This window comes from Sardina pilchardus, chromosome 9, assembly GCF_963854185.1.
Source record: "Sardina pilchardus chromosome 9, fSarPil1.1, whole genome shotgun sequence".
NCBI lineage: Eukaryota > Metazoa > Chordata > Actinopteri > Clupeiformes > Clupeidae > Sardina > Sardina pilchardus.
Window position 1 is genome coordinate 23,019,527 of NC_085002.1, and position 25,812 is coordinate 23,045,338.

A 25,812-nucleotide genomic window follows, 5' to 3' on the forward strand; every position below is an offset into this window, starting at 1 on the left:
GCTCACAACAAACTAGCCTATCTCTCTCAGGTCAAAACAATAAGCAATGTCCAATGGATTGCCAATGCAATGTCTTGTGTCTTCTTGACTTTAATCTGCACTCATTTTACAGTATGTTTCCTATATTGTCTGAGTCAACTCTGAGAAAATAGAAAGAATACATTGTTAATTGTTAATCAAGCACACACAAGCACACGCACACGCACACGCACACACACACACACACACACAGTAATCACGTGTTGCTCATTAATCAATTATGCACTACTGATTAACATTGCCAGTCATCTTACAGATACCTGCTGTAAGTTCGGATGAAGCTGACACCTACAAGTGCTATGCCAGAAATGAGTTTGGAAAGGCTGTGTGCACGGTCATGCTGAATATCATTGAAGGTATAATATTACAACATTACAAATGCTTCAATAATATAATTCAACCGAATTGAATGGGATTATGATTTAATCAACACCACCATAATAGCTGTGTATTCCTGTTTGTTTCATGGACATCGCTGTATAAACAGTTGGTTTCAAGAAGAAGAAGGAGCTGGCTAAGTCTAAAGAAGGTATGTGACACAAACAAAGTAAAAAACAAAATAAAAATACCTATTGTGTAGCTTCATAACTTGTCATAAGTCCTTGATACACTTCATGATCTCACCTCTCTTAATCATATTGTACTTTTCTTCTTTTGAACTTCTGGTTAGAGGCAAAACCTAAACAAGATCCTACAGAGTTCAGAAAGATGTTAAGGAAAGGGTGAGTCACTTACTGATCTATTTGACATTATAGGGCTATGGACTGGAGTGGTAAATTGTTGAAGAGGAGATTTGTTCAGACAATTATCCAATGTACCCCCTTCTATATAAATGTTGCTAGTGTAATGCACTTCAAAATGAACTATGAAATTGAAATACACAAATATACTCATGGAAACCACAGTTGTCTAGCCTGGGTGTTCCCATGCTGCCTTGCGCGTGATTTCATTCACGCTGCTAAGGCAGTCTGGAAACTACCGCCCTAATTTTTGCCTGAGATAGGAGACCAATCACAGAACAGGGGGGAAAGCAAGACGATGATGAGCTATGCACAGACGCATTTGATAGACATCTGTGGCACCCAATGAACGGATCTGGGCATTTTTTCAAATACATCTGGTTGCCAGACCACGTCTCATTTGAGAAGTGGTAGGCGTTAGCCAGGCTAACAGTTGTCAGAACACTGGCTAAAAAATCAGGCACAGCAAAGTAATGGCACTAATTGTAATCTTCCAACTTCAATATGACATCAACGATGCTCCAACTATAGCAAGTTTCAAATCCAGATTTGTTACTTGACAATTTCTGCTAAATTATCAAATGATGTTCTTCCTCACATTGACTTGGCTCTGGTCATGAAATGCTATACAAATAAACTTGCCTTGCCTTGCCTAGTAAAAAGCAAAAGAAGGAAAAGAAGGAAGGCGAGATTGATGAGGATGTCTGGGACATTTTGATGAGCGCTGACAAGAAGGACTATGAACGTATATGTTTTGAGCATGGCATAACTGACTTCCGTGGAATGCTTAAGAAGCTGCAGGAGATGAAGAGAGTGAGAGAAGAGGAGCAGGCTCAGGTATGCTTTGAGATTAACCAAAACAAAAAGTACAAAAAGGGTTCATGTTTCGTTGTCACTCCTCAACAAATAATTATATTCCAAATATAAAACTGTTCTTGTGGAAAATGACAACAACCAATGAATTCAAGGTTCTGATCAAATCTAATTCCTGTGCTTGACTTTACAGTTCATAGAACATCTAAGCAATCTCAAGCAGATTAAAATGAAATCAGAGGATTGCGCTGAATTTGAACTTGATATGGACCTGAAGGACCCCAACAGTCAGGTTTTCATCTACAAGGTTAGTGGAGGCTTTCTTGTCAGAAATATTGTGGCTAGATACTATCGTTTCAGCAAAACTATTGAATTTCCTTTGAGAAAACAACTTTAATGGGTATTTGATGTCAATACGTTTTTGCATTTCTTTCATGACTACTAGGATGGAGTTATGGTTGCTTTCAGTAAAGAAATGGAAGGGGATATGAAGCATTGTCTGAAGCAAGTTGGAAAGAAATTCATTTTCTCTGTCAAAAATCTGAGTCCAGAGGATGCTGGACTTTACCAACTGGACGTTGAGGGCGTTAACGTCTTCTCTACTGATTTCAAGCGTATGTATTGCACAACAACATTTTGGGTGGTTACTGCATGATAACAGAATGACAAAATAGCATGTGTCAGTAACAAACACCGTATTGTAACGAGGAACCAAAAAAAATAAAAATAAATAAGAAGAAATAATGCGATTGCAATGAAACTTCACCATATCATATCACATCTGATTAATGAAAATCTACATTCCTTTCCCCATCATCAGTTCCTCCTGTTGAGTTTGTCGTCAAAATCCAGGAAGTGAAGGCCGAGGAGAGGCAAGATGCTCAATTTGAATGTGTCATCAGCCTGCCAATGCCTGAGATTACATGGACCCTGAAGAACAATCCTATAGAGGCCGGCGAAAAGTATGAGATGATTGTGTCTGAAGACAAGCTTATCCATAAGCTTCTTATCAAAGATTGTATGCCTGTTGATAGTGGAATCTATGCAGCTATTGCAGGCCTCAAATCTTGCAGTGCTTGGCTGATAGTTGAGGGTAAGTATTAATTAGTATTAAATATTAATTTCACACGAAAACAAGCAATGCATTTTTCTTATCCAAACTAAATTGTGTATTAATATCTCATTCATCTTTCATCCAAAATTTGGAATTTAGCTGACAAATCATCAAAGGGTAAGAAAAAGGAGAGAAAGGCTGGCGTGGCTGGTGGAGGCCAAGACCTGGCCAAGATTGCAGCCGAGCAGGCGGAGAAGATGAAGAGAGACATGGAGGCAGCCATGGAGGCAGCGAAGAAAGCCAAAGCAGATAGAGAAGCCGCTGACGCCGCAGCCGTAGACGACGCAGAAGCTGCGGCACAGAGGAGAGCAGCGGAGAGGGCAGCAGCGGCTGAGAAGGCTGCAAGAGAGGCGGCCGAGAGAGCAGCAGCTGAGGAGGCAGCCAGGGCAGCAGCAGCAGCAGCCGCAGCAGCCGCCGCTGCGGCCGCGGCCAAAGCGGCAGCAGAGGCAGCCCTGGCTGCTGCCAACAAGCCAGGGGCCACCAAAGAAGAGATAGAGGCGGCAGAGGCTGCTGCAAGGGCGGCCGCAGAGGCTGCTGCAAAGGCGAAGGCCGATGCTGACGCAGCAGCAGCGGCAGGACAAGCGAGTGCAGACGCATTAGTAAAAGTGGAAGAGCCAAAAGAAGAGGAAGAAGGGGCAAAAAAGAAACGTGTCAGAGACGGACCACTTGTTCCAGATACCATCATAGGTAGGGTGTGCTCAGTAAAAGCTTTTTTTGAATGTCTTGCAGAATTGTTTATATATATCCTGCTTAAATATCTGCCTGACTCTTGAGTGGCTGTTGGACCAAATACTGGAAGAACGGTGTAGGGTCATGCCATGTCAAATCAAGTATAGTATAAGTATACAGTATATATTCTTTTGATCCCATTAGGTCAAATTTGGCCCAAATTAGGCCCAATTTGGTCTCTGAATTTCTCCCAATCTGTGAATTAGTGAACGCACACAGCACACAGTGAAGTGAAGCATACACACTAAACTGGAGCTATGAGTTGCCTGCCAAAGCGGCACTCGGGGACCAGGTATTAAGTGCCTTGCTCAAGGGCACTTCAGCTGTGGATGTGGGTATGGGAGAACAGTGCTCAACCACTTTCCCCGCCCACATTTTTCCTACTGGTTGGGGATCGATCAGGCAAGCAAACCTTCGGTTACAAGCCTGAAGCTCTAACCAGTAGGCCATGGCTGGCTGCCGCGCCGATCAAATAAGGTTGCTTCTGCACCTTCTCCAATTTTGTTCAAGCCTTGTCTATATCAAGAATGGGTCCCAATACCAAGTATGACTTGTACGTCTTCATAATTATTTTCAGCCCTTGAAATTATGTCAGATTTACAGCCTGAAAACGGTCATTGTCTGGTTAGCAATGTTTGGGTATTAATACAATTATTATTTATAGGCAGCCCAAACTTTGTAGGGTAGAAGACAAACATGTTCTCAGTATGACTTCAAATCAAACGCGAGTACAGCACTCCTAGTCATGTAACTTTTTATTGCCTGAGAACAGACGTTTCGGTTCTCCCTTCTTCACTGTACTTTTATATCTAAAATTAATGGGCATGCAGTACTATCTTTTAACAGTCCAATCATACAGAGAACATGCCTGTCTCCAACCCTTCAAAGTTTGGGCAGGATATGAATGATATAATTCAAGATAGGGCATTTCTGTGTAAAATCAAGGGTGAAAATGTATGCAAACATTGCATTGCAAAACAAGTCTTCATTTTGGGACCTAAATATTTGGTAAACAAACTTTGAGCAAAATCAGAGACAGTGCAGCAGTATTTTCCTGGATTTTGTCAGATTTGACATGGAATTACCCTATAACTGGAATGACCCTATAACTAGGTCTGACAGGGAAACTACTTCAGGTGCATTCCGCTCGCAATCTTAGAAGACTGGTCTATTTTTTTAGAACTTACACACAGCTATCATGTCTGGCGTAGCTACTTCCACTTATTATAGTGGACGCTTCAGTTACGCGCCTGGGCCCATATTCACAAAGAATTCTAAGGCTAAAAGTAGCTCCTAACTGGCGAATTTAGGAGAAACTCCTAAAAGTAATGGGCGTGTCACTCCTTACTTTAGGACTCCTAATTTTTTTCACTAAAAGTTATTCACAAAGTATTTTAAGCCTAAAAGGAGCTCCTAAATCTAGGACAGCTAAAAAGAACTCGAGAAGACTTTTAACTCACAAAGACCTATTCAAAACCCGCTTTTATTGCCATTTCACGTTGCGATGTTTTGAAATGAACGTGCGGTTACAAGAGCTGTCATGCAAGGGAATAATTGTGCATTGCAACTAAGGATGCAAAATGCAATAATGCCACCGACAACCAAAACCGTATAGTTTTTACATATCACTAAATTGATATTCAGTGTATGATACCAGCAGCCAGTTCTACAGCGGGTCTCTTAGTCGGATGGTTTTGCCAGCGTCTCACCCTGGTTATATTAACAATGTCTGGACCAACAGCCACTGCGTTCCAAGCGTGTACATACTGTATAGCTGACTTGGACCCATTGACCTATCTGCTACAACATACCAAATTATTAGAAGCTTTTAGTTGCTCAACATGCACATTAGCATTGTGCTTACAATGATTGATGTAATTAGCACAGTAATTACTACAGAAAACCAATGTGGTGTTTGCTGTGCTATGATAAATTATGTGAATTTCTTAGAAAATATGAAGCGCTCTTTTCCAAAACGCTATAAATACATTTTCAGTCATGTTATTTAATTGTGTATTTTAGGTAATGTCAACAAAAGTGCAGTTGTGTTGTTTTGATTGGGTAAAGATAAATCAAATAACAACACAATTACAGTTCCACTGAAATTACTTGAAAAACAATATATATATATATATATATATATATATATATATATTGTTTTTTAATGAAAAAGCATTAAGTGGATATAGCGTTTTGGAAAAGAGCTCTTCATGTGTATGACCAAACTTTTTCGAAATTACGATTTTACATGCCATTTAACATACTTTTTATATCAAGATTTTATGTCATATGATTTTACACTTTTTAATGTGCACTGAATTTACGGGAGGAACTGTTTTGCTACCTTTCATGTCTGTCAGTCTATGTCCATTGTTACCTGCATAAGTAAGTGTTATTCTGTATTACAGCAGAGTTTTGTTTTGCTATTTGTGGTTATTGTTGTTATCGTAATGCTCCATTGCAAGTCCATTCCAGGATGCTTATTTAATGATTATAAATCATAAATGCAACTCATCAAGGTGAATTTAATAGGACACAAAACTGATATGACGCATCAATTACTTATCAATTCTTCAACAAAAAGTCACACTTCACATTATACGAACACTACCAGAGACAATACATACTGTACACAGCCTTGTTTAACACATAACATCTGTTTTACATTCATAATCAACAATAGGACAGTCACAAAGCGACATGGCAAATAGTCAAAGTGGTGCAGGAGGCAAAGCCAAGGGTCGCTCTCGTGCCAAGCAAGGCTCACTGGTCCCAGACACGGTTGTGGGTAAGACAGTCTGCATGTGCAGGCCGAGGATGCATGTAGGAATTCAAAGCCAGGTGGTAACGTGTTTAATGTGACTGTGTGATAACCTAAAATTGTGTTGTGTAATTTTTTCTTAGTGTGAATGTAATATCACACTTAATTAATATAGATATAGCTATATATAAAGCTATTAATGCAACAGAGGCAAACCAATAATCTGAATTCAATTTAGAAGTTCATCAGACAGGGTTCCCACTCTAAAATGTAAAAGTAAAAGGCCATGACTTTCCCTGACAAATGAATAAATAAATAAAAAATAATGACCTACTATATAATGAATATATATACTGACCAGAACAGTTGCGTAGCGTTCAAGAATCTTTAATAAATGGGCATTGAATAAACAAAGTTGGACTAACCACAACTACTCAAGCGAGCAGTAAAGTTAACCAGATACACCCCAATTGTTAGTGGCAGTACATTATAAATTGCAACAACAAAATTCCCTGATATTCCATGACTTCACTGCTAGTTTTGTGCTAGCGCATTACTATAGAACGAAATGCGGTCAAGGTGTGAGTTTATCATGATATTTACAACGGCATCGAACGCGATTCAGCCAATCACAATCAAGGACCGGAACTATCCGTTTTAGAAGAGGGATGTTACGACCTTCTCAGGCTTAAAATGCTTTTGGGAAACTGGGCCCATGCCTGGAATAGACACAATCCTTTGAAATTCCAGAAATTCTATGACCCCTGGGAACCCTGATTCTTTAGATACTGGTGATACTACTGTACATCTTAATCAGTCTTTTTTTTTTTTAGCTAACAACACAGTTAATGTACAAATAATAAGACATACGCATATGAATATTTTTCCACTTCTCCAGCACAATCTCTGATCCTATAGTTATGAATTATTTAGTTAACTTTCACAAATACAAAAAAGTATGATGCAACATGCATCATAACACGTGACCTCTACCAGAGGTTCCACAGATTTTCACCACAAGTTTCTTGTAGCAGTTTTTCTTATGCCAGTCACATAATTCTCAAACAATTAATTGTGTTATACAATGACTCCACTCAATCACTGTACCTGAGTTCATATAATAGACTTTGGGTACCTAATAGTTTTGGTTGAAGAATAATTTAGACTAGCACTATGTACTGCTGACTACATTTCCTTTGGAAATATATAATATCTTCAAAGTAGTTGTAAACTACTTTGCGTTTGCTTGCCATACGTAGAATTATATTCATAACCACTCCTTAATTCTACGATTGAATGTGTCATACATCAGCTTGCTTATCAGATTGCTTTTTGTCAGCAATTTCTTCAGTGTGTGCATCTGTATGTTCATTCTTGTTCAAATAAGGTTTTTTAAAGTGACTGTCAATCAATTTCTAAATGACTGGATTTGGATTGAGACATGAAGAAGAATTCATTAAGACTTAGGAAAAGAAAACCGCGATGTCAAGAGAATCCAACTCTACAATTGCACAATATGGGAAGCCCAGTGATATTGACAAGTATTTTGTTACCAAATGCAAGGAATTGTGGGGCATCATTATCTCCTCTCCTTTCGTAAAGGTTGCTTTTTGCACCCTATGCTAAAGGAGATTCAAAAAGAAGCATTGAAGAACCTTCTCTAAGCCTTTATCACAGAATGTTTCCAGTTTATTTCACTCCATTAGTAACCTTCCCAAGCAAATAATAACAAAATCCAAATTCAGCCATTATCTTGACAACTGCTTTGAGAAGCCAAGTTATCTGTCATTGTTGCTCTGTTACTGTCACGATTATTGCAAATTTGTGTTACTGCATCCATTGTTGCAGCTACTTTTGCTACTGCTGTTACTGTTGTCTTTGTTCTTGTGTCCACCCTAAATGTCATTCATGTTCTATGTCGCTTTCTGAAACAACTCCTCGCGATACCACGTTTGTGGTAACGACGGATGCGGTGCTCACCTAAATACTGAAGGTGGGACCCCAGGGCATCATGGGAACCCTGGCAACTCTGGATATCATGGCTACCCTGATGGCGAATCGGCTGTTGCAGCTGCAGGGTCAGTAGCAGGCGATGCAGCCGGCGATGCAGCCGGCGACGCAGCCGGTTATGCAGCCAGCACTGACGGGTCTGCTGCGACCGGCAGGCGTTCTGGCCGTGTCAAGCAAGGCCCGCTGCTAGAGGAGACCGTCATTGGTAAGGGACGGCCAAGGGTTCGACCGACGGTTGCATGGAGACAAATCAAAGTCATTTGGAACTAAATGACTTTGCGACTGGTTTGGAATTCTATGAGATTAGAAAAGGTGTGACCTTTCAAAATGGTAGCAGATTTAAAGCCTTCTCTATTATTACCTGGCCTGTTTAATTACATAGAATGCAGTGCATATAATGACAATTTAAGGAGACACCTAAGGTAGTGAGTAGAACACAAGATGTCCATAAGAGAGTCAGAGATTATTTTCCAACACTGCCCTAGTTCCACCCCCTTGTTCCTTGTCAACCAGGATGACATTTTTCAGTCCCATGGCCCACCCGCTCCCGCAATATTCTGTTCCACTTCAGCAGAAATGTCTAATGTCTTAGTCCCGCTCCCGCCTGCATTTGTAACATAATGTCCCGCTCCCACCTCCTGCTAAAGATATGCAGGAAGGATATTCAATTTTGCCTTCTGTTTCATGAAAGGAACATTTGATACACACAACTAAGAAAGGCTACCAGATGTCTGTTGAGTTTAAGCTTCTTGGTTCTGAATGCAGGCTACCATTCTTTAGAAAGGCACTAACAGCTGAAGCAGCCTTCTTCCTGTCATACTTTCATTTTTGAACCATCTCTCTCCTGCACCTCTATCATCCCGTCTGCATCCGTAAAAAGCTTTCAAAGCGTGTCCCCCACCGCACTATTTGGCGTCGCAACCCGTGAGTCTCGCGGGACTCTTGCGGATGTGCAGACCTCTAAATTCTAAATCCTCTAAATTCTTCAAATCTGATTTTTACAGATTCAGTGTGTGGATGGTCTTATTGCTTAGACAGGATTTCTGTACGTCTTAGTCACAAAGTAACACACATCAGAGCATGACAGATCTCTGGAGCACAGAGTCTAGATAAACAGAAAATCATCTATATTTTGTCTAGAGCTCTGCATCGTGTGTAGAAAGGATTTCGAGATATTGATGTCTATGTCGTTATTGCAGCAACCGATGCATATCCAATACAATCACTTGTAAATAACAGTGTGGACTGACGTTGAAAAAAGCTGATTTGAGGAACAATTTTGTATATGGCGCATATACAATAGAAATAAATTACTGAAAAGACAACGGAATGGTAAATTCAATGGAAATGGAATATTTTTTTTAAATGTATAACAGTTTATTTTTGTCTATCAATATCATTTTCAACCATGGGGGTGGAACTAGGGAGTGCTGGTTCCATTTTGTAGAAGCAATTTCACAGCAGCTTAGCCTAAAGTATAGCAGTTATACTTCATAGCTCTAAATTGTAAGTACTTGTAACTGCATACATGGCCAGATACCAACAGTATTCTAGTTTTCCAGTACTTACACATAGACCAATACATTCTATGATGTAAAGAAGTGCTCAGTTATTTAAAGTTATATGGCTCATATTCATGGTAATCAATGTCAGAAACCCTCATAAAGCAAGAATTACTGTGTGCTCAGTGTGCAGTGTATTTTGTCTTCCCACGCAGTGTTGCTAATGAGTTTATGTTATGTTCTGTCTACCACTGCACTTGCCAGTGTGTGTGTGTGCGTGTTTTTGTGTGTGTTTTTTATTCTAACAAAAAAAAAGGAAATCCATTTGATTGAAACCTACACCTGGAAGACATTAGAAATACACCGAAGACACAAGATCTCTGCCTATAATTTTCTACTTTCTCATATGAAGACTTAATAAAAGAAGAATGAAGACTAGAAAACAAAGAAGAAAAAAGAAAATGACGGATATGCTATACTGCAGGAGTGATGGAGGGCTGGTTACCGCACGACAATTGCCTGGGCTGTTTCCGATTTCCAGATCTGTGATTGCGACAAAATAGCTAAATATCAGTGAACTTCGAAAATTATTTCTAAATTTATGTCAACGTGTGAGATCTACCCTGCATGCCAAGATATGTGCATGGTTAACCAGCCATGCACTGAAAGAAGAACAATAACAAACCATATACCTATCTGAATGTATGCAAACAAGAGTCAGAACAAGACAAGAATTGTCTAAAAATGAAAAGCAAAAACACAAAAAGAAAAATGTGTTCTATGAAGACAGAAGAGACACAGAAGAGAATTTCATCCAAAAATCTGCCATATTTATATATATAAAAAAAGACAGATGGAAGACATCAGAAAAGAAAAATATTTTTGATACTTGCCGATGTCTGAAGATATTTGTTGGAGACCCAATTTTTTTGGCTAAGGTTCAAGTATGAAAATCACCATTTAACATCTGAACATGTATTTTACACATGTTCATACATGAAGTAAAATACATGAAAAGGCATTCATGTTTTCTTATAGTTTGTCTAGATATTAGATAGACAATGCCTAGGGTAAGTATTACCTTTTCAATATAGAACTGACTGAACATATATGTTGTACACATATATGTCATTCATCTGTAGTGAAAAATGCAGATGCAAGAGAGTGCAAACTCAATGGCTATATTTTCTTTCACTTACTATGCTATTTGAATCAAACCTTGCAGACCCTGGGGTTCACTTTTCCGCTGGACTTGAGGATTGCAAAGTCATTGTTGGGGAGCCAGCAGAGTTGGTTTGCAAGCTGAGCAGTGAGGAGGCCAAGGGAAAATGGTACCACGAAGGGGAAGAGGTGAGAATGTGAGATGCATAACATACAGAAGATGAGTTACACCAACAGGGCGTAGGGTAAGAATGTAGAGAATTACACCAAACCAAAAAAAAACCTGTCCTGTTCTTCTTCCCTCCTTTAATACAAAGTAATATCCAGTTAACATGATGTTTTCTGACATGTACCGGTATTCACATCCTGAGAATGGACTGTTCAAAACACCAAGGTCAGGCAGACGTTTGTTCCCATAGGACTAAAACAGAAAGACTGAGGAGGAGTTTCTTTCCACAAGCCATCGGCATCCTTAACACTTAAAACATCACATCCTTAAGACATAATTCTTTAAACTACATTACATGGACTTGCCATACTGCCGTTACGAACACTGCACTTCACCCCCTTCTCTATTTATTCAATTCTTCTAAATCTCTTTCTTTATCCTTATAATAGACACCTATATGCACATGAAAAGTGAGCAGCTAAATGCCATTTCACTACATTTACAACAGTATCTCTATACATGTGACAAATTAAAATCCTTGAATCATTGTATTGCCCACAGTGCCTGATATTTAACAGTACACACCGATTAAGTCACATGAAAAGCTTGGAGCAATTCATTGAATCACACTTCATTATCTAGATCATAGAACCTGCTGAGGGGTTAACAATCACCAAGGATGGTGCTTTCCATAAGCTGAAAATCCACAATGTCAGTGCGGAATTTGCTGGGAAATATAAATTTGAGGCAGATGGACGCAAAACAGAAGCCATGATTGCTGTTGAAGGTTAGTTGAAGCACTATTTTGTTTCGATTTAGCTAGACTCTTAGACTAACGCCCAATGCTCTCTTTAAAAGCATTGCAAATGTACTGCACCACTTCACAGTTCCCTTTGGAATGTAAGACATTTGACCTTCTGTCACTTTGATAGAATACTCATGTCCTGTTTGTTTTCTGACTCACTTTTCATCTTCATCAAATGCTGAATAACATAACACAATTCTTATTACTAAATGACTTTTGCTATTCCTGAATAGATCCTCCAAGATTTGATAAAGAGGAGTTGGAAAAATTTACAGCTCCAATAGTTATAAAAGCTGGTCAACGAGCTCAGTTCAAAATGCCATATATCGGACAAGAACCTGCAAAAGTCCAATGGTACCATGAGGGTGAAGAACTAGTGCCTGATACCAACATCAAGATTATGACTGACGAGGGATACAGCTGTTTAATGTTCAACTCCAAGTTGACTCGCAAGGACACAGGAGAGATCAAAATCAAAATAAAGAATGAGTTTGGAACTGTTGAAGCTTGCACACAGCTTATTGTTCTTGGTGAGTTCTACCAGAGAGCAGCATGTGATAACATTACTCACCAGGGCACGTATTCACAAAGATTTTTATCTTAGCACTAAGAGTACTCCTAAATCGCACTAAAAGATATTAGCTAGGAGTTTTCTCTTAAAAGTTATTCACAAAGCCTTTCAGACCTACTTTTAGTAAGGAGAAACGACAACTCCTAAACTAATAGTGAGTCTTCGTTGCTATGGTTGACGTCATTACTCAAGCACGAGCTTGATTAAAGTGACCACCTTGATTGGCTGATGATTATTACGCAGGAATGATAGCAAAAACCTCCCCTACGATGACGAGTTGAGTGACAGGTGTTAGGTCTTAGCTGGTGAGAATGCGTGCGCTATGTCGGGCTGTGAAGGATGGAAGATGATGAATAAATAGGCATAGCCTAAATAAATAAAGAGTAAAGCAAATAACCAAGGCATAATGAAACACTACGGACTGGAGCAGTAGGCTATCTTTGCAACATGTTTTAAATTAATCTGTATGAAAACACGCAGCCTACATTTGCAAAGAGGAGAAACTATTTAATTTAATTAGGCACAATGAGACGTTACATTTAGTTTACATGCAATGGTGGTTTTGGTTGTCGGTGGCTTGCATTTGCATCCTTAGTTGCAATGCACAATTATTCACTTGCATGACAGCTCCTGCACCGCACGTTCATTTCAAAACATTGCGACGTGAAATGCCACTAAAAGCGGGTTGTGAATAGGTCTTAGTGAGTTAGAAGTCCTCTCGAGTTCTTTTTAGCTGTCCTAGACTTGGGAGCTCCTTTTATGCTTCAAATGCTTTGTGAATCCTAAAGTCCTAAAGTTAGGAGTGACACACCCATTATTTTTTAGGAGTTTCTCCTAAATTCACCAGTTAGGAGCTACTTTTAGCCTTAAAATTCTTTGTGAATACGGGCCCTGAACTACACAATAAAATAAAGTTTGGGAGCTAGAAAATATCTGACATTAATTTTCTCTTGTCTCCATCCAGACAGGCCCACCCCCCCTCTTGGCCCCCTGGAAATCATTGAGGCCTCTTCAGATCGTATTGAGATCAAGTGGAGATCTCCAAAGGATGATGGTGGATCCCCTATAACTAATTACATTATAGATCGCAATCAGATAGGACGTAACACTTGGAAAAAACTTGGGCAAATCCCAGGGGACGCTTACTACAATGACACTGATGTGGACCATGGCAGAAGATACTGTTACCGTCTACGGGCTGTGACAGCAGAAGGTATCAGTGAGCTGATGGAGACAGAAGATGTCCAGGCTGGGACAAAAGGTAATTCCAAATTTTCAGGCAATGGTCAACATGGAGATTTCCATAAAAAGGGAAATGTACATTGTTTAGTCACAAATCTTCAGAAAGACTTCTCCGTTGCGCCAAAGCTCTCCATATTATTAGTGTTCCTTAGCTTTTGATCAACCACTTTAAATTTGACTTTATCAAATGAGGGGTTGTTTCATATTTAAAAAACCTTAATTTTGTCACTTTTTATCCCTAAATGTCTGTCCTATGCCTACCACCTGACATGTATAGGCTATCTATTTCATTCAAAATTCTTCCCTACAAGACTTTGGACACTTTGGTACACTATGACAATCCGTCATTAGACTATAAATTTGGTGGTCTGTGAATTTCTTCGCGTTTTGTTGGCCAGACTCTCAAATGCAACAAAGAAATGGGGGGAAATGCATCCACTGCTTATTTAACTTGATTAACAGCGACGTGGTAGGTAAATTTTAAATTCGACTTCAGTATAGTCTAATTTGTATGCTATGCTATGCAATACTACTGTGGTAGCACAACCTCCCTGACCCTGTGAGTTTTTAGAATAAACCAATAAAGATATCAATTTGTGAATAGTGTATCACTGCTCCCCGAGCGCCGCTGGTTGGGCAGGCAGCTCACTGCTCTGGGTTACAAGTGATTCACCTCACTGTGTGTTCACTGTCTGCTGTGTGTTCACTAATTCGGTTAAATTGGGTTAAATGCAGAGAACAAGTATGATGGTGTGAACGCAATGTGGTCGTAGTGAATACACTTCAAACAATTCATGAAGCGATTTTTTTTTTTTTCACATGCCCACCTCTTAAGAATTACACATAGGTTTTGAATTAATTTCTTTGCAGCATACCCTGGAGCCCCATCTGTTCCTAAAGTGGAATCTGCATTTAAGGACTGCATCAATCTGACCTGGACCCCTCCCGCCAACACTGGTGGAACTAATATCAATGGCTACATGCTGGAGAAGAGAAAGAAAGGAAGCAATCTTTGGGGTCAGGTTAACAAAGCAGATAAACTTATCAAAGGTTGGTTTAAACTAGAGAGCTTGATGACACTTAACACTTACATCTATGCATACCGATATGTGATAAGGAGCTGTGGAGAAGCTGACAGGTTGTTTCGGTACATCAGTATTCATTTTTGTGCATGATATTTGTCCACAGGCAAGACATTTGCAGTGAAAGACGTCATTGAAGGCATGGAGTATGAATTCCGTATCTGCGCAATAAATATCTCGGGAGCTGGAGAATTCAGTACCCCATCTGATTTTGTGTTTGCTAGAGATCCCAAAAGTAAGCTTAGTTACATTCATTTTCATAAACCACAGCAGATTTCAATGGAATTATTGGCCAATGTGGGTTTTTTTTATTCTCAAGAATGGATATCATTTAACTGTTTGTGTTCTGTTTTCATAAAAATCTGCCATCTGACTTAAGCTAAATATGATTCTCAAATAAATCTTTGATATGCATATCATATCAGTGCCTTTTTCACTGGTATGCAACTCCATGAGCAATCTTAAATTGTACTACCCTGTACCCATGTTTTTGCCATTGTATGATAAGGCGATTCAAACTGTTAATGATATATAATTCAAATTGATGAATGAAATTAGATACCAGAACCTTTTTAAAATGTCATGCTATAACCAAAATATACAATAGTATTACTATGTATTCCACAGAGCCACCTGGAAAGGTTATTGACCTAAAGGTAACAGATTCAACCTACAATACATTGTCCCTTTCTTGGACTAAACCAAAGGAAGAGAAAGGGGTGCAAGATGAGGCCAAAGGATATTTTGTGGAGGTTCGGCCAGCGGAGAGCACTGAGTGGGAGCGCTGTAACACTAACTATATCATAATGGGCTCATACACGGTGAAGGGCCTGAAGTCTATGGCCATGTATTGGGTGAGAGTCATAGCTGAAAATGACGGTGGACAAGGAGAGCCCCAAGAACTGGATAATTACATTCTTGCTATGCCTCCACCAGGTAAAATTAAGCACATCAAAAATGCTCATCACTGTTTACAATTACATTTCAGGAACACCTTGTTTTCCCCACACCTCAGTGAGTATCCCAGTAACATTGGGTAAACTGTGTTTCCCTTCTTAGTCCGACCTAGGTTCACAGATCAGAAAATCAAAAGCATCATGGTGGTCCAAGCAGGGAACTCTGCCCGTTTCAATATCAACTTTGAGGTGAAATTCAATTGAAAATGTTATTATATTTTACGGTTGACAATGTCTGTATTTTTTCTTAATGTTTTCTGAATAAAACTGAATGTTTTTTTTTTTAGGCTTCACCATGGCCAGATGTGACCTGGTTGAAAGACGGTGTCCCTGCATCCAAGCGTGTTACCATTAGCAATGCTCCTGGCGCATCCCAGATATTGATCCCTTCTTCTGAGCGCTCGGACACTGGAATATACACCATTGTGGTTAAAAACATTGTTGGCCAAGAGACCTTCAGCATTGAGATCAGAGTCACAGGTGTGATGGTTTCGTAGTAATGATAAGTAATGATAAGCTACTGACACGGACACAGGGACTGAAAACAGAATGATTTTAATTTCGGTTCAGTCTGAGCAAAAATATTATTTTCAGTGTATTGTATTGTAGTGTTGCAAAGCCATTCCGCTAAATGGTAATCTGTTAGAACATTATAGAAGTAAGGGATAATCAACGACGCGCCATGCGTTTCTAGGAAAATAATGCATGTTCGAAGTGGTAATAAGGACTTTACACTTCGATAATATAATATAATATTATACTATATTATATATAATATATATAATAGAATATAATATTCGACAATACTAATTATTGCCGGTGGCACAATACTATTTTTTTTTTTCAATAACAATACGTAATTTCCTGACTATTAGCCGCGGCTTATACACTGATTTTGCAGGGGGGCAGTTATTATGGTGTTAATATGGTTTTGTTTCTTTCAACTTGCATAAAACACTGTCCTGCGGCTTATACACAATGCTGCTTATATGCGGTAAATTACTGTATAATTTTTTCCCCCTTTCTGTCCAACAGCCTTTTCCAAGCCTATGGAATGCAACAGATATCATCAAATACATTAGTAAAAGAAGCACATGTTTTTTTCCACTAGCCACTGGCCTCTTCCCCTCTCACGCAGAACAGCGCAGGACCAGGGAAGATAAAAGTAGAGCGTAGGTGGCACTGAATCTGAATCAGTGCACAGCACGGCTAGAAAGTCCAGATACAAGATGTTTGGATGACTATCATGTCTGACCTCAACAACATAGAATTCCTCTGTATGCGGTTTGCTTACTGTACATAAAATCATTCCAGAATTCCAATGGATTATTCCATTCCATGATTTCGCTGCAACACACCAACCTACACAGTAGGTAGCCTATGCGGTGGCTCAAAACGACTTAAAAAATGATGTGCACTAAAGAGATACTTTAAATAGGCTAACCCAAGCTACTTTGCAGTGCCTTTAGACTTTGAATAAACACATTTTGAAAGTCAATCTGTTTTGCCTAGATGAGCCCAAACCTCCTGGTCCAGTGGAAGTTGATGAAAATGTGCCAGGGACAGTGACTGTATCCTGGACCCCATCGCCAGATGAGAAGCGTGATGACCGGCTCCACTACATGGTGACTAAGCGGGACTCCAGCAAGAGAACGTGGCACACTGTGGGAGATCACATCTTCAACAATAAGTACACTGCTTGTAATATCATGCCTGGGCGTGAGTACAATTTCAGAGTCTACGCAAAGAACGACATGGGACTCTCTGCACCATCAGAGTCACCAAAGTGGTTCATCAGTGCCAAGAAAGGTTTGTGTCCTACTATTCATAATCATGGCTAAGTGTTGTTTATCTGTGTTTTTGTCTGGAGTTACTCGGGGTGGTACTTGGGAACTATCTTTCTGAAATATGGAGTTAAGAATCAAGTTGATCATTCCGCATAAACTAATTAAATCAGTACAAAGGGTGAGAGATACTGGCATCCCTACACAGAAGCAGGGTCAAGAGTCCAGCTTGCTGTCCCACTCCCTCCCCATCTCCCTGTCACTTTCTGTCTGTCCTATTTTCTGTCCTGGTTAAGTATGACCATACACTAGAGTCATGGTCAAATCCACCCTCCCCCACCCCCCCTCCCACCTTGATTGCTCCCGTGCACAGTCCTCCTTCTGTCAACAACAAGATATTTGTGTTCATCGATAGACTTACATGGATTAAAGTGAAAAAAATTCATCTGACTGAAATTTTTTTGTCAAAAAAATAAATAAAAAATTGACACACGCAAGTGATGCAAATCAAAGGGCCTTAGCGTAGACCTACGTAAAATAGGGCCATTCAGACTAATTGTACCCTCCGTTTACAAGTAACACATTTTAAAGTAGGCCTAGCTATTCAATACTGCATACTGTTGCTTATTAAGAGTGCTCCGAGGGTCGGCCATAGCCCGTTGCCCCCCCCCCCAAAAAAAAATAGGGGGTTGGGGGGTGTCACTGTCACCCCTGAGAAAATTTATTAAATACTGTTATGTAAATGCATAAATTCTGTGCACTTTCAGTCAGAGATTAGGGCCAGCATTATGCCTAAAATACATGTATGTCTCCAAAACATTCCTCACCTGTTATCAGACATGCATGAAAACAATTAAAACTCACAGCCATAGGTTAACCGTCAGATAGGCCTCTGTTATTGAAGATTTGGAATAATTGATTTGAAATGTAATATGCTAAAGAATTCTGATGTTTTCTGATGTCAGGATATCATTTGGTGTAACTTTACTATTAGTGTGATTAGGTGACATGTTGTTTAATTAGGTGCATGTCACTTTAAGACGTTTTAGTTTTTGGGTAAGAACGTGATGCACGGCATGAATGTTAGGAGTTCCATGGTTTTTCTGACCGTGTTGGTCGTGTCAATTGTATGAGAACTGTGCTGTTTGTTACAATAAACATTCAAGAATATTAACTGGAAGACAAGACGTTTTTATAAGTCAGTCATAGGACTCCTATAATATAAGTTTCGTTTATTGGAAACGGACCTACGACTTTCTCTTTGAGGAAGACAAATTAGGCAAACTGTATAGACATAGCCTAAGCTACTGGATCCTTTTGTATAAATTAACGTTGTTGGCTTATAATAATAATTATTTTTAGAGAAATTAGCAGTTAAACTAAACGGTAGGATAGCTAGTGGCGTGGCGCAGACACACTTTTCCGTTGTCTGTCTCTGCGTTTCGGGCGCACCCGACTCTATTAATATTAATAATGACCTAAAGTAGGCTATATCCATGTTCTTTTTGACTATTCATCTTTAAGCTCCCCAACACTGCCGACCTCTAAGTAGCCTAATTTGATGAGGTCGGGGAACTACACAGCAAGTGCAGACAAGAAGTCATCGCAAACAACGCAGAACTTTGCGCAGCTATAGTGCGTGGATGTCTGTCCTGATGCTATTCTATAGCTTACTATAACAACTGGCGAAACAACTGTTTATTTTCATTTTACTTTTATGAAGAATAATTAGCCCAAATCATAGACTAATTAAACTGAAAAAACGACAGCTTTCCTGAACTTCTGCAAAGCTTGTTTAACCTACAAAATACGCTAAGCATGCGGCTCCAAGTAGGCTATAAATCAAGACTGTTCTTTCATCTGTTTCAGTTGGCCTTTCTTTCGTTTATTATTGTATCATTATGATGATGATGATGATGATTATTAGTAGTAGCAGCCTACAAGTAATAGTGGTAGTAGCCTAATGTTCATCAACGCAGTTGCACGAACGCACATTTATTTATTTATTTCATCTTGCGCACAACGAAGTTTTAACATAGGCTAAAACACAGGCCTATCACAAAACAGGGTTCAACAAGAGGTGTAACCATCACTGCAGCTTGCAAGGGAGATCGCGCGGCGCGCCCCCCCCCCCCCCCCCCCGAAATATTTTCTCCCCGGATCTGCATCAATCTCATGATTGACCTCTAGCGCCTCCGGTTGACGGAAATCCGTCGTAGCGACGGAAAACTTTAATCCATGAGACTTATCGAGTCTTAAATTCAAAATGCCGTAGCTCGGAAAACAAGTGGAAAAATTACTCCTGGTACTGTGTGTATAAACCAATGGCCAATGTCTCGTTTAAATGTTAAGAACCTAATTACACTGTTGAAAAAGTCTGGAGCTCTTGTTAGCCCTGTAGATGTGCAGTATGAGACAAGCCCGATTGCTAGCGCTAATAGCGCTATGGAAGAATCGGTAAAAACTGGCTAAGTTCGGAATGCTTCGGGTTTGGATAAGGTCACCCCTCGTCCATGACTCTAGCTTATTGTCATACTTAACATATCAAAAACCCACTTAACACTGGATTCTCCCTTTAAAAATAATTATCTTCTTGTGCAAATTGATTAGCTTCTCAGGGTCAATGAACTTGATAAATTCATACATCATAAATAACTTTCATCATCAGTTTAAGCCATTTTCTGAGTAACTTAAAAATATTGTACCTTTACTGAAATATTTTATCATCTATAGGCTGCATAGACATAATGTGTAAATGTTTGAATGAAATGTACTGTCTTTTTATCTATTCATCCCCCCCTTTTCATGTAACTTTAGAAAAGTTTACGCTGAGCATGCCTGAATCTAAGACATGCAACCTGGAGAGGCCTCCCAAGTTCCTGGTTCCTCTGAAGATGCACACAGCTCCCCAGGGCTATGAGTGCTACATGAGTTGTGCTATAAGGGGGGATCCATCACCCCATGTCACCTGGTACCGCAATAACGTCAGCCTCAATACAAACACCAACTACTACATCTCCAACACCTGTGGTGTCTGCTCCATGCTCATCTTAAGAGTTGGTCCCAAGGACACAGGAGAGTACAAGATTGTTGCAGAGAACCCCCTGGGGAGGGCAGAGTGCACTACTAAACTTACTGTCCGAGGTAATACAACAATGATGAATAATGAAACAATGATGCCAGAAGCTAAATAAATATGTACATATCTGAGTAAATTAGTACACAGGTAAGTGATACATTCATAAGTCACAAAGTTACTGTTAACTAACCTCAAGTTAAGAAACTGGCAAAATTCATGGCTTCTTCTGACAAATGTGTCTTTGGTTGCTTTCCAGATTAAAACAAGACTGCATCAATGGCCTGGATGCTTCATTCACATCATTTTTTGTGATTTTTGTGATTTTGAGATTTTTCTTGGACTCAGTGAGACTTATTTTGTGATTTGGTGAATTGTTATTTTTATGTAGAATAAGATATGTGTATCTTTTTGTGAAGATATAATGTGTTTATCACATGTAATGTGATGTTACTCAACATTCTAAGTGTTGCATACACTACAGAATGGTACTGTATGCATCACTCAAATAATTAGATTTTGGGGGATGAACAGGAATAGTTGGAGTGACCTTTACCATGCATCATGCTTTGCCCTTGACAGAATGTTCTAGACAACTATGGACAAATAATCATAGACATTACTATGCAATATCTGAAAAAGCAGTAGATAAGTGACCATATGCATGTGACGAAAGATATGTCTTGCATTGTCATCTGAATAAGTCTGCTTCTTAATTACAGTAACTAAGATACTATACTCTACACCATGTTGAAATGACTATTGTGGAAATGTAGAAGATAGGACACAAGATCTGTGTTTAAGTACATGAAAACATGTACTTGATGAATAAACAATGTATGTCAATATTGAATTTAATCAAAATCTCACCAATGTGTATTTCCATTTTAGATAATAATTCATCGACTAAACAGAATAAGTAAATGTTCCACCACATGATCTATTTGCTCTCCCTCAGGCATTTACCATGCATCTGTGATGGATGACATTTTTATAGTGCAGGAGTTACTGCAGACTGGTATGTGTGGATGACAAGTGCATCCTGACTAGCTAACAAGCATCACAGATGCTCTGCCCACTCACGCACCAGGGATTAATACAGTACATGCCTCAGAAATAATTGAATACTTCAAAGTTAAACACTTGAAATCTAATGACACTAGATTGTAAGATCCTTGTAGTGTATTTCAACGCTAACTACACTGGTAGTAGGCAGTGCAAGGCCAAGGCCCAGGGCTGCAACATGGCTGCAATAGCTGCATATAAGTCAACCCTATCTTGACATTGTATTGAAGAACATAGTCAGAACTGGACTAGTAACTGGGTTCAACTGTGATGTGAGAATACAGAATAAATTATTCCCTCCATGTGACCATAGCATATAAGGACTCTACCATCACCAAGTCAACCATCTTAGGGAATCAGTGGGTGATGTATAATTTCTTCATGTACACAATAATGAGAAATAGTGGAGAAGATAGATTGAATGGTACAGTATAGGAGCAGGCTTCACTCAATCTCTTGTGTTTCTTTTCAGAGTGCTTGGCGAAACTTAGAAAAGAAAAAAGGCCGCACTTTGCATATTGCACAATAAAACACGTTTCTAAACAGTGGAGAAGACCACAAGACTGTTTGGCCTAGGCAAACTCTAACTACTACATGGATGGTAAATACCTGGATTCCTAAGAGCTTCCGTATTAAGGACAAGACCATCCTTCAGTATCGTAACAATACATCACACTCAAGACTTCATGGCAATCTTGGGGTTTCCCTCCCTTATACAAGTCTAACTAAGGAAAACACAGCACTAACACAAAGTAATTTGCAGAAGCACAACAATCAAAGTGTCACTAGTATGAATCTGGTTGATGAATCATTTTCTTTTACTTTTTCAACAATCTAATGTGAAAAAAAAAAAGCTCTTGCCCAATGCACGCCTGGCTTATTTTGGAATCTTGACAAATATACTGTGTGATCTCTGACCCCCTGCCGTAGCACGAGATCATATGATGTGTGTGACTAGTGACTAGGTCAAACATTTGACATGGCCATCTGGCTGATTTACAAGTTGTGTGCCCTGTCCATTCCGAACACATGTATACTAAACCTTCCCTTATTTGGTCCAATTCCACTGTGTTGCATAATAATCTCCTTGCAGAGAATAGTGCAAGTCTCCCTCGGTTGGCTCTACATTCCTGTAACACTCACACTGCTTGCAGTATTTCTCTAAGGGTACATGAGAATACTCTAGGTTATAAACAAGGGCGCAAACGACACCAGTTTGTCATTCCAAGGCTTAAGTTTCCCACAAATGCTTTTCACACAGCCCTATAGATGCCCTATAGCCATACATGACCTAGAATACAAAAAAAGTCTTGACAACAAAAAAAGGGATATTCTCTATACACACCTGTGTTACAATTTACAATTTGAGTCTGACACTCAATCAAGGAACTGATTACAATACATCACACAGTGAATTCTGTAGCTCTGTAACTCTGATAATGACACACACTTGAAAATTGTCATTATGTACAAAGACAGCACATAACATACAACTTCCAATGGTGCTTCAAATGTGTAAAGCCTTGATGGGTAAATTATTCATTCATTTACCTGATTTGAAATTAACTAATTATCCAATGTCATAGTGTTAGCAAATATTCCAATGGAGGGAGATAGCACCAGATATGCCATTATGCTTAAATAAAATAAAAATTACATATTTTAAAATGAAGTTCAAAAAGGACAAATCATGACAAAATGTGTCCATTTAGATTATTTCGTAAATGTGTTCCGATTGACTGAAGAAAATGTCAACAGGTAATGAAAACATCAATTTGGCAAAAAGCCATAAGTACTGTATCTATCTCTTTCCAAGGAGATGCATTTTCATTAAATATGCATTACAGTTTTCTCAATAACATGCAGTTAGGCCTGTCCTTCAAACACGTCTTACAATATTCTGCCTTGTCAGTAAATTAGTGGCCTTACCTCAGTCATGAATGTTCTTATGTCCATTTGGTGCAAAGGCTGAGTTCTTTACCTACCACTGGCCATTCAGTGTGTGTCTGGCATTTTACACACAATTCTAACAAGCAGAATCTGTGGCATTATCTGGCAGAGAAAGTTAGTGAGGGAGGAGTTTAAGATCCTATAGTTCTCACCTCTTGAGCCACAAACAGACAGTAAGTGAAACCCTCACCAATGCGGGGGTGGCCCACAAAAAAAAAGGCCTGCTCAGAGAAATTTCTAAGAGCTGTACTAGTGTTGCAAAGGGGAGAGAACACTAAAATATCTGGGAGAGTGTGGCAAGCACAAGAGGCTGTGACCACAGAGCATAATCAACATTCAAAGTAAGTCCCTCTGTCTTCTGTCCAATTATCCCTTTTTTAATCTTATTCTATAACTTTGCTATTACAACATGTGTCCTTTCTTTCAGTGTCGTTACACAACGTGTGCTATTACAAAATGTATGGTGCTGGAAACTTTAGAAAACACTCACATTTAGCATATAATTAAACCTGGGCCACTGAGTGTACACTTATACCATCTTCTGTGTGTTTGCCTCTGTACTTCATGTTCAGTGCATCATAGTCGTTTCATGTTCTATAAGCCTTCACAGTAACTCTGTGTATGTTGTAGATTATGATAAACTATTACATTAAAACATGAATAAATAGTAAGTCTACAAGATAACTAACTTAACTAATGTATACTATGTTATGGTCAGCTGTATGGTGACATTGCCAATTGAAGCTTGTAAATTTTGAGCAAGTAGAGGCGTAAAAAAAAGCTACCTGATATGTGATACGTGAAACTGTGAATGAAATATCTCCATCTATCTTCTGTTCGGTATACAGCCTGAATTAAAGACATAACTGACATGCCATATTCATTTACTTCTGTGAAACGGAATGTCAACAGTGCCTCTCTTCATGGCATACTGTTTTTCTGATTAGCTGATACATTTAGCTTTTGGAATTTTTGATCATTATAAGCCCATAACCCATAACAGCTAATTCCACAAAATATGTTAACTTGCTCCAAAGGACAGCAATTGAATATACAATAACAGGTCATTTATACGCTTAATTCAATTCAACTAATCAAGTCAAATGGGTAATTGGGATTAATCAAGATTCTAGAACTGAAGTATACAAAATAGTGACTCAACAGAATAAAATAATTGTAAGAGGCTGAGGTCTCTCTTCGCATGACTGCGCATTCCCTGAACCCTGAATGTCAACAGTGATTCTCTTCATGGCTTAGTATTGTTTAGCTGTTAAAAAAAGGTAATTCCAGTAGAACAATTAATTACACAATAAATAGATACATTACAAATATATAATTCAAATCAACACTGCAGGGAGACTAGTTCTCTCTTTTTTAATGGCCTTTGGTAGTTAGATTGTTTATGCAGAAGGCAACACTAGTTTGACTATATAGTTAAAGCTGTGTAACAAATTTCACCAAAAATGTGAACTGCAAAAAAAATATATTATTATCATTAATAATAATAATAATAATAATAAATGGACAATGGAGTTGACCATGGCTTCACAGTACAAGTAGGTGATTAATATTACCAATTACATAATTAATATTTAGTGCAGGGAGACTAGCTTTCAGACTTTTAAAATGCCCTTTGGTAGTTAAATTGTTAATATGGAAGGAAACTGAAATTGATCTTTGGCAACACATTGATATAGGTCAATGCACTCTAATAATACTTTGTGCTGCTTCAGCACTTTAACTATGACTCCCCTCTTTAGCACAGGGCAGGGAAACTTAAGATAGTGGTTGAATGTGAAGTAACTGCAAAGACATAGCCTGCGAGTCATAAAAATCGGCATAAAAATGTAAGAAGAGCCTGGAGTCATACCGCTAGACGGAGCTAAGGATCTGAGAACCAAGTCCTCCTAGGCCACAGTATTTATAAATCAATCACAAGTTGCTGTTGCCATGCTGGGCTATTTTTCACCTGATACAAATATGGACACAGAGAGGAGGGCATGCATGCTGTGTACTTATGCATAATTCCTGATGCAAATCCCCTGATCCAAACCTGATTCCCTATGTTTATCTTATATCTTAGACAATGAATTAATATTCTATGTCGCTATGTAAACAAGTGACAATAATGTCACAGCATGACATTCCAACAGCATGAGGTACAAAATATTATTGAAACTAATTTTTAATATTTTAAAATTAAACATTAAATATAAGATACAATTATAAAATATAACTAAAAA

General features: G+C 38.9%; 1 protein-coding gene across 5 annotated transcripts in view; it reads left to right on the forward strand.

Moving 5' to 3' along the window:
• The window catches only part of igfn1.1 (immunoglobulin like and fibronectin type III domain containing 1, tandem duplicate 1), a 34,598-nt gene extending 13,180 nt beyond the window's left edge, over positions 1-21,418 (forward strand). For 3 of the 5 annotated variants that reach the window (XM_062546375.1, XM_062546376.1, XM_062546377.1), the window contains 22 exons: positions 296-395; positions 527-568; positions 710-761; positions 1,436-1,616; positions 1,786-1,899; positions 2,038-2,206; positions 2,413-2,685; positions 2,806-3,393; positions 6,119-6,223; positions 8,190-8,411; positions 10,934-11,058; positions 11,681-11,825; positions 12,077-12,373; positions 13,379-13,675; positions 14,527-14,706; positions 14,845-14,973; positions 15,366-15,674; positions 15,798-15,883; positions 15,982-16,174; positions 17,207-17,503; positions 20,296-20,622; positions 20,814-21,418. In XM_062546375.1, the coding sequence (XP_062402359.1) occupies positions 296-395; positions 527-568; positions 710-761; positions 1,436-1,616; positions 1,786-1,899; positions 2,038-2,206; positions 2,413-2,685; positions 2,806-3,393; positions 6,119-6,223; positions 8,190-8,411; positions 10,934-11,058; positions 11,681-11,825; positions 12,077-12,373; positions 13,379-13,675; positions 14,527-14,706; positions 14,845-14,973; positions 15,366-15,674; positions 15,798-15,883; positions 15,982-16,174; positions 17,207-17,503; positions 20,296-20,622; positions 20,814-20,818 (4,236 nt within the window). In that variant the 3' untranslated portion in view covers positions 20,819-21,418. The remainder of the gene's footprint in view (positions 1-295; positions 396-526; positions 569-709; positions 762-1,435; positions 1,617-1,785; positions 1,900-2,037; positions 2,207-2,412; positions 2,686-2,805; positions 3,394-6,118; positions 6,224-8,189; positions 8,412-10,933; positions 11,059-11,680; positions 11,826-12,076; positions 12,374-13,378; positions 13,676-14,526; positions 14,707-14,844; positions 14,974-15,365; positions 15,675-15,797; positions 15,884-15,981; positions 16,175-17,206; positions 17,504-20,295; positions 20,623-20,813) is intronic. The other 2 variants (XM_062546378.1, XM_062546379.1) reach the window with 2 other exon arrangements.
• The last annotated feature ends 4,394 nt before the right edge of the window (positions 21,419-25,812 follow it).